Here is a 9228-nt window from a genome sequence, read left to right as displayed (position 1 = left end):
AAAGGTTATCATGAGTGTGACGAGTGTAGTAGTGGAACAAGCATCTCCAGAAGATGGACTTGTTATCTTGACTTGAACTCTGACGAGCATGTATATTGCTGGATTACCGAGTTTAAGATCGAGCCGAATACGGCAGATTGGTCGGTCCAATTCGGACCTGCTGTAGTCTTTTACTTCCGACTAATTATCGTGTCGGGAAAAACGAATAAATCGAGCTTGGTAAAATCCAAAAAGCCAGCACATGTAAGACAAGTGCAGTGCTGAGCACTGAGTGCTCTGTGGTCTTGTTTCGTCCATGCAGTCTCCAGGCCAGGCTGGCGCGCACCGTCATTGACTGGCGGGCGCCAGACATCAAATACATGAATGGCTTTGATACTCAGAGCAGAGAGATTATCAGCAATGTCTTTTAATCTGCCTGTCACTGTTACGTCGCCATCTCTGCCAACTAGTAGAACTGCCAATGTATCGTGTTTCTCTTTCCTTAGAAGCATTCTCTCTCCTTCTCGGCGATTAAATGGTCGACAACCCAGAGCGGCTGTAAGGCCAGTTGGTACTGCTCAGAGTGACCCAGGTGTGGTCACAGTTACTCAACAAGCTCAATCCGATGTTGTTGACGGTCCTGATGTTACTTTATCATCAATAGCAGAGGAAGCTCCGCAAAAGTCGTCGATTGTTGTGCCTCCAAGAGATAAGGCTGGTTTCATAGAGGCAAGAGGTTCTGGAGATGCTGACGACTTATTCAATGGGTTGTCTCCGAGTGAACTGCAGAAGATCTATGATAACTCGGTAAAGAGAGCTGAGAAGGCGGCATTGCCACCTGGAGGACTATTCAAAGGTTTTAAAGATACTCGGTCGGTTCTCTCTTTCCTACATGAGTGTGAACGCACTCCTTCGTGGGACATTGGTTATGGTCCTAGTGCTGCTTTCTTCCAAGGCATTTATTTGGAAAGGTGTTTGTCTGATGCTATTCGACAGACCGTTGTTGATGGTGTTGATAGGCGTTTACTCCAACAAGGATATTCCAGTTATCGCAAAGCTGTTCGGCGAGCCGGATGTATTCGATCTGAGTTGGTAGAACTGTTGGGACATCTTTTGTGTATAGACAAATCATGCGTTGATATTGTCTCTCTGTGTGTAGTAGCTGCGTAGCCTAGCACTGTGTTAGTCTGTATAAGACTGAGTTGAGCTTCTACGGTAGAAGCAAGGCTTATCTATAAGTATTGTTGGTTATTCTCCATGGGTCGGTAAACATCTGTGTACTCTTTAAGTTGCTGGGTTTACACTACTCTATTGATGGATATAAACATTGGACAAGTATCTTCTTGTGTAAGGTTTGATTACACCCGAATGGCGGTTGATTCACAGCGGCATGTGCCGTTGACTACAGACGACGTGTCTGATCGACTCTTTGGTAGCTTCCCTGATGATGTTTGTGAAGATATTTTGCATCGTTATGGTAATGCACCATCACTAGAGCAACTGATTGAATATGGTAGGCGTCATAATGCTGTACTGGTCCGACGTGCTGCTAGAGCCGGACGATTATCTCGCCAAGCTGCTGTTGATGTTATGGCTAGCGACCCAGTGGTTACGATGCCTGTTGATTCGGCTATGAATACTAGTGAGGCTGCTGCTCAAACTAATTGTCGGTTGTTCATAAGCAACCTGAGTTATGATGCTAGTGAGAAGCAGGTCCTGGATGCACTCAGGAGTATTCTGAAGCTTTCTGGGGTATATCCTGTGTCTGTTCGCTTATTTCGTGACCGTAATCGTCCTGGTCGTAATCAGCCGTAATCGAACATTGCGAGTTCGTCGTGATGTCCCTGCTGCTAAGAGGAGACGTGTGGATTCGGGCCAAAACAGTGGTGTTGCTGCTCAGGATGCATCGGTACCATCAACTTCTTCTGGAGTATCTACTTCCCCTACTATGCCTACGATGCCAGTGGATACCAGTTTGCTACAAGACGTGGTATCTCCAAACGCTGAGGAATCTCAAACTCCTACGATTTTACCTACTAGTGTATGTTTAATTGATGATCCACCTAAACAGGTGAATGCGGTACCATCATCATCGGAAAGTCATTTCATGAAAAATGATGAGTCGGAGAAAGGTGCTGAGATCCATCTTGATCAGCTCGCTAGAACGGCTAATCTTAGTCGACAGTCCACTGGTATGTTGACGGATATTTTAGCAGCTGTACAACTGCCAGATGGATCATCACATTCACTCCGATGGTTACTGGATAGTGGTGCTGTCGAGCATTTGGGTTCTGCTACAGTGGGTAATCTCCTTTCGGATGCTCCTCGTGTCCATCTTGATCATCCAGTAACACTTCTATTTGCTAATGGTCAACAGCAAAAGGTCGATTGTGCTCGTCGAGTTACTCTTCGTATTGGTAGCGATTGTTATACAACAACAGTACTGATTGTTGATGGGTTGAGTATTCCAGGAGTATTGAGCCTTCATAAATTTGCACGGGATGTCGGATCCTTGTCATGGTTCATGTGCGCTGACGGGAGTGAGTTACTTCAATTGGGGTCTGCCAATGTATTAAGGTTATGTTCTGAGTCATCTATTCCATCGAGATTGCCTGTCTTCCTCACTCTTGCTGACAGTGATAATGTTACTGTGCCTTCACCGATGCTTGACTCGTCAAAACTTCCTTTTGGTCAGCATCAACTGAGTGGTGAATTAGATGGTGAGGAAGAGAGGGCTGAGATTAAGTTGGATTATGTGTTGGACGCCGGTGGGTGTAATCGGGCGCGAGTATCTTTGCCCTGGCTTTCCTCAGAGAGACCATCTTCTACGGATCCTGGACTCGGTCGACGAGCTGCAATAGCGAGAGACGTGGCTACGTGTCAGAGACTCCGTGAGATGGGTGGTTCGTGGTATGATGATTTTGAGAAGGAGTTGCAAGATATGGAGGCTAAGGGATACATACGGCCGTTAACTCCGGCTGAAGTACGGGAGGATTTTCCTGTGGCAAGCACCGTCTTGGCACTACGTCCAGGTCATAAGACCCAACCTGTTCGTATTACTATCGATGCTCGTGGTATTAATGCTCGGCTCGACTCTGGCGATGTTAGTATGCTACGTAAGGCTCTTAAAGTTATCCTACCGCGGAGTAGAATGGCCCCCTTCGTAGCTTTCGAAGACGTGGTTAGAGCATTCCCTCAACTACTACTACATATTCCTGATACTGTTAGTCTCATTTTCAGGAGTAATAATCGGGATTGGCGATGTCTGAGACTTCCGTTCGGCTTGACATGCTCCCCGGCATGTCTATGTATTGCCTTGCAGGATATTCGATCCATTTTGATCAAGGATTATGGATCTTCGGTCGAGGCTTATTATCCGTATATGGATGACCTACTCTATACTGCTTGGCTCAAGTCAGTTCTCATCAGTCGACGTGATCGTGGTGGTCAGTTGTTGCTCTCCCAGGCTAATATGCACTGTCAGCCAGCCAAAAGCATCGAGCTATCTGATCCGACTTTCATGGAACGACCTGACAATCCAAATGATTACAGGGTTCCCGGTCAATCATCTAGTTTGGTACAACTCGGGTATGTATGGTGTATTGATGAGGATTCTATCACTATACAAATACCTAAGGTTGGTCAATCTCCGCTGACTACACGCCGTCTGTCGTTTAAGCAACTGTCCAAGTTGTACGATCCATTAGGTCTATATATAGAAGTGGTATCGAGACAACGACTACTACTCAGTCTCATATCTGGTAGTACGCACTCGTGGGATTCTACAGATGTTTCGACCGAACTAGCTCAGGCAGTTCAGAGTTTTCTTCCTTCATCTCTTCCACATCAACCCCGATTCTGCGACTTGCGAGAAGGGCTGGTTATCTTTTGCGACGCTGCAGGTAGTGGATGTATATGTTGTGATGCCCGCAGTGTTGCTGATGGGCGTAGGTTGTTAGCCTATCTGTAACAGGTTGCCCAGTTGATAGTTAACGCAACTAATATTGTTACGTTAATAACCTTATTTTCATACGAGTAATTAAAGGAATAAAGCCTGAAGTCTTAGCCTAGCAGTAGACACATTACACAAAACGCTAATGATATCAACCACGCACAACTCAGACTGTCACATCTTCTCGCCCGCAAACGGAATATGGAACATAAGAATCTTCGTTTGCAAAGAACCATAAGAATCAAAACCAATATTTGCAGATCGCTCTACAAATGCACGGAATCCACCCACTTTACGGAAAATATCTCTAGTGGGGCCAAACCGCTGAAGAAGGGAAGAACGTACAACATCAGTACTCATTGGTCCCTTATGATTCAATAAAAGCTGATGAATATAACGCTCAATGTCTATGTGATGATCTTCACCACAATGATCATCACTAACAGAGACAGGAGCATCAGCCGTAGAGACCTCATCATTATTGTCGTCATCTTCATCACCCTCCTGTAGGCGACCAGTCTCTTGATTAGATTGAGAAGATGCTGTTTCATAAATTAACTTGAAATCATCAGCATGTTCCGGCAAAGTATGGTAGGCTCAGCAAAATCAGTAGCTGATGTTTACGTGAAGTCTGTGAAGCCTACTTATGCTGGTTTGGAGAAGTTTTTGTATAAGGCCTATGGTCTGACTGACCAGCAACGTAAAGTTTTGGCTTTCAAGAAGTATCGATCGTTGAAGTTGAAGCCTCAAGCTACAGTGAGTGATGTGAAGATCTTTCTAGCTAACTGGGAGTTGTATAGCTCGGAACTTGAGTCTCTCAAGATTTCGTTTGATGAAATTCAGAAGATAATTGACTTTATGAATGCCCTTCCTATTGATGTCCGGCGATTTATCAGTCTTCAGCCGAAGGAAGTGGAGCTTATGGCATTGGAGGAAGTTGGTATTTTGGTTAAACGGTTCTGTGAACAAACGTATGGTTCTGAAAATAAAGAACAATCTCAGACCGGTTTGGTTTCTACAGCTTCATCTTTTACAAGTAGTAAGAAAGTGTGTCGCCACTATTTGAAGGGTTCCTGTAGATATGGGTCTAAGTGTAAATTTGTTCATGATGCTTCAGGCCGTTCTGTAACCACTGAAAATAACTCCAGTAGCTCGAATGCCCATTATGCTACTAAAGGTGGACGAGCACCTATAAGATGTTATCGTTGCCAAAAGGTGGGTCATCTAAAACGAGACTGTCCTCTACAACGCCAAGATAAGACTACCGGTCAACAGGTGCCGGTTTTGCCTGTTGCAGTGGGTGATAGTGAATGTGTCGCTAAAGATGAATTGGTGAATGATCCTATAGAGGAAGGCAATAATTCCTCTGGTGAGCCGATTGAGTCCCATGATAGTGGTTCAGTTAGCTTTCCTACTATACCTGCTCTCTTGAGTGGTGGGCATCTACCATGCTTCAGTCTCTCAGTTGGTGATACTGAGATAAGGGTGTGCGTTGATACTGGAGCTTCTCGAAGCCTCATTACTGAGCGCACTCTCCAAAATGTTGGGGCCTCTGGTGCTGTCAAGATTGAGACGGTGGAGAAGTTTGCTAAGCCTGAGGTATTCACAGGTCTTGGTAATTCGCCGTTTTATGCTACTAGATTGGTGCAATTCCCGGTGAGATTTAGCTGTATAAAAGGAGTGGTGTCTACTGAAGCTCCTTTGGCTAAACTCAGAGCTCGCTGTCTTAATACGACGTTACCAAATGATATTGATCTGCTTCTGGGAAATGATACTCTTAGTCGACTTGATGCTCTGATTGAGTATGGTACTGCAGGTCCGAAAGCCTTGCATATCCGTCATCCGATTTTACAAGGAGTTGTTCCTCTCCAATTGTTTGTGGATGATGGTAATCAGTCTGCTCTTGTACGTTCGCCCCAAAGGTCAGAGGTGAGACTGTTATGGAAGTCTGAAGCCAGGCCAACACTGAATCAGGCTCAGGCTGTATCTCGAGCACGCCGACTGGAATGCCATCTTCGAGAGCAGGGGCTATATTGGAAGCCTATGATGAGAAGCTCGACCTCTATGAGAAGAAAGGGTATGTCCGGAAAACCGAGCTTTCTGAACTTAAACATCTTATCCCTCATCAATGTGTCTTCAAGCCTGGTGCGACATCATCAAAAATTCGTCCTGTATGGGACGCTAAGGCCTCAGAACTAAATCACTTCTTGATGGCAGGTGATTGGCTACATTCTGATTTACTACATGTGTTGCTGCGCTGGAGGAGTAATAAATACTTCTTGTTTGGGGATCTATCTGAGGCGTTTTTACAAGTATGTATATCCCCTAATGATACTCCATATTTGGGGTATTATTGGCGAGGGTCCTATTATGTATTTCAGAGGTTACCTATGGGTCTACGGTGTAGCCCACATTTATTACAGTTATCACTAGCCGAAGCCACATCATCAAATAAGGATTTATTGAAGAATACCTGGATGGATGATGTGGGTTGCTTTGGTCGAACTTCTCAAGAGCGTGATGATAAGCTCTGTGAAGTACGGCGATATCTTCAAGATGTTTATCAAGAGTTCAACGAGTTAAAGTGGGTTACTAATGACACAATATCTGCAAAAACCATATAGGGTGATCCTTCTCACTGGCGATGTGGCTGATAAGACTAAAATGGAAATGCTCTTATATTATGGGCAAAAGTAGCTGCAGGAAGATGTGCTTCCCACTGCCCACCAGTTTCTTCCAACCATATAGCCACTTCATTCAGTAAGAATTGATGAGACCTTTCATTTTGACCGTTCCCCTTTGACCGTTCCCCGCCTGCACGTACTAAGACTCGTAGACACATTATATAACCGACAGAGATTCTGGAAAGCAGATCCTATAAACTCTCCTCCTCTATCACTATGCACCCTGAGAGGACATCCATGGACACAATACAGCTTCTGCCATAATTGAGAGGCCACTACAACACTTTGCTTGGTCGGAATTGGTACCGTTATCAATAATCAAGTTATCAATAATACCGTAATCAAGAATAAATATATATTATAATAACATTAATAGTAATGATGTTCTCGATATAACTGAAGATATATATAATTGTAATAATAGATATGCATTTTTGATAAAGCCGAATACTAAAGTCAACTTTAATAACTTCAACTTCTTAACTCTGCGAAGTGTCAAGTATGTTTCCATCTTAGCCGCAGTGTGGGAATATATGTTCGCTTTCCTAAACTGAGCTCAGAAGTTTCCAAAGCTAAGTATAGAATTCGGGTAGAAGTGAAATATAGAGATCAGCAAGAAATTCCCAAAAATTCCTCAAAATTTCTATAGATCATGTAGTTGGCTATGTGCGTATATTCCCACGCCGATTGCGTTAAACCTAATTTAATCACTTCGTTGAAAGAATAAAGTATCTTTAATGACGCCGCATATCATTTTTGTATCATCACTAGGGAGGCTGTCAATGGACCTATTTTGAATCTTTATCTCTCAACCTCAAGATACGCTTCATTATACTTCGTCTGCTCAATCGATCGAGATGACAATGAGCTCATCGCGCTTGAGACTATCCACCTCTACGTGGAAACGCTCGACAGATATTTTGGAAACGTGTGTGAACTTGATGTTATTTTCAACTTCCATAAAGCGTAAGAAAATCAAATTAATGATTTTGGGAGGATATTTTTTTATCAGGCAATATATTCTGGACGAACTTTTGATCGCGGGAGAGTTGCAAGAATCTTCAAAGCGCGCGGTGAGATTTACATCGGAAATTTTGTAATTTTTTTATAGTGTGATGCGAAAAATTTTCGTAAAACTTTTTAAACCATTCTGCTTTCGAATAGTCGAGTAAATGGCTTGCCTGGCTTAATCAGAAGTTTGCAGAGCTTTACAGCGGTATACGGAATTTGAATCAATGGAGTTTCACCACCCTAGTGATATGAAAAACACTAGTAAAAAACATATTTCATGACTACTGCATATCACCGCGAATATCGCGTTTTTCACAGAGTATTACGACGCCACTTCACGTAAAACGGCTAGTCGTGAAACTCGTGAAACAAGAGAATGCGTTTTTGCAAGTGTAATTTTATAGTTGCTCATTTTTCTCTATACCGACCACAAAGATATCAATAAACTCAAAATCATTAGAGAATTCAATTGATTCATGTTCGACATTGAAATAGGGACTTTGCAAATTGTCTAAATTTTGAATGCTTCAACGCAGCCCCATGCACACAATGGGCAATTGCTGGGGAGAAACTGCTGATCATCACTTTTCAACTGGCATCTAAGTCTGTCACCACTTCACTTTCGGCAGTGTTTTCTGTCGTAGGACATTCATCCTGCTTCAAAAAGCGCGCGCCCTAAATCAGTATTTGTCTGTTATAGGTTCTACGAGCGATCTCTGCTGAGGATGAACTGGAAAGTGAAAAGAATTCATCATCGTCGAAGCGTCGATGATGAATGCTTTGTATGATGATGATGGTAGCTTTCAGAACATTTTGTTTTATTGTTAATTAACAGTCGCTTTCTGTGAGATTCTCCCGAGGGATGAGGTGAACTTGAATATCTATTTACAGGTGATATTGTCGTGAACAGGTAGGTAGGCTTCAATACTGTGCTGCAACACAACAGCACAAAGCAAGTCAGAGGTGACTCTGTGCACGCGTACACTGTGTGCAATAGCTATGTGAAATTGATCAACTTAGCGGACGACTACTGATGCCTTTTGGAGAGCACTCACAACGGGGCACTGCATCAAATCTAAGCGAGATGCATAAAAACCTAAGAGTATCAGCGCTCGCCCTAAATGGAAGGTTAAAGTTGATATCCAGATGATGACCGTAACGCAAGTGAGAATCTAAACTGCAAATTCCAAAAAAAAAGAACTGAAGGGAAACCCGACGGGAAAACCAGAAACCCGAACGGTTATCGAAGGCCAAGCTGTAATCCAAGGCTAAGTCGAAATACAGGTGGGGACGTGCGCTAAACTTGTTCAGAAAACAGGCCTATTCTATAGAAGTGAGGATTTATCCACTCACAACGGGAACAATACGAATCTACAAAAATAGTAGTTAATTATCGATTAGTCCATTTAACTAATTGAAAATAAATTACACATAGTGAAACTCTTGGATGAAGTTTATCGGACGAAAGTGTTTGATTCATGAGTAGGGTCCGATTCTCAGTACGTATACAGGAGGAAGAGTAAGGTGTGTTGGTATGTAATGATGTAGCCGTGTCGACTCTACTGTGCGAGAGAGCATTATCCTTTGCCAAGTGCCATCAGT

At 43.3% G+C, this 9228-nt stretch overlaps 2 protein-coding genes across 2 annotated transcripts in view; both read left to right on the top strand.

The window, feature by feature from the left end:
- Positions 1-871: 871 nt before the first annotated feature.
- Pmar_PMAR024202 (hypothetical protein) lies at positions 872-3949 on the top strand (the record flags this gene model as incomplete). The annotated part of the gene is made up of 7 exons (XM_002774779.1): positions 872-950; positions 999-1071; positions 1497-1731; positions 2675-2747; positions 2793-3221; positions 3399-3567; positions 3931-3949. The coding sequence occupies 7 exons, from the start codon at positions 872-874 to the stop codon at positions 3947-3949; spliced, it is 1077 nt and encodes a 358-aa protein (XP_002774825.1).
- Positions 3950-4519: 570 nt separating this feature from the next.
- Pmar_PMAR024201 (clathrin coat assembly protein ap19, putative) overlaps positions 4520-9228 on the top strand; it is a gene marked incomplete at both ends in the record, with an annotated part of 7303 nt that continues 2594 nt past the window's right edge. Inside the window, 12 exons of the mRNA XM_002774778.1 lie at positions 4520-4967; positions 5049-5146; positions 5207-5300; positions 5397-5530; positions 5748-5860; positions 5886-6148; positions 6365-6515; positions 7040-7114; positions 7435-7581; positions 7628-7688; positions 8327-8363; positions 9175-9226. Coding sequence (XP_002774824.1) covers positions 4520-4967; positions 5049-5146; positions 5207-5300; positions 5397-5530; positions 5748-5860; positions 5886-6148; positions 6365-6515; positions 7040-7114; positions 7435-7581; positions 7628-7688; positions 8327-8363; positions 9175-9226 — 1673 coding nt within the window. The remainder of the gene's footprint in view (positions 4968-5048; positions 5147-5206; positions 5301-5396; positions 5531-5747; positions 5861-5885; positions 6149-6364; positions 6516-7039; positions 7115-7434; positions 7582-7627; positions 7689-8326; positions 8364-9174; positions 9227-9228) is intronic.

The sequence above is a fragment of the Perkinsus marinus genome (genome assembly GCF_000006405.1).
Source record: "Perkinsus marinus ATCC 50983 genomic scaffold scf_1104296957478, whole genome shotgun sequence".
Taxonomy (NCBI): Eukaryota; Perkinsozoa; order Perkinsida; family Perkinsidae; genus Perkinsus; species Perkinsus marinus.
The sequence above is the reverse complement of the archived record's forward strand: the minus strand, read 5'-3'. Positions and strand labels throughout refer to the sequence as shown.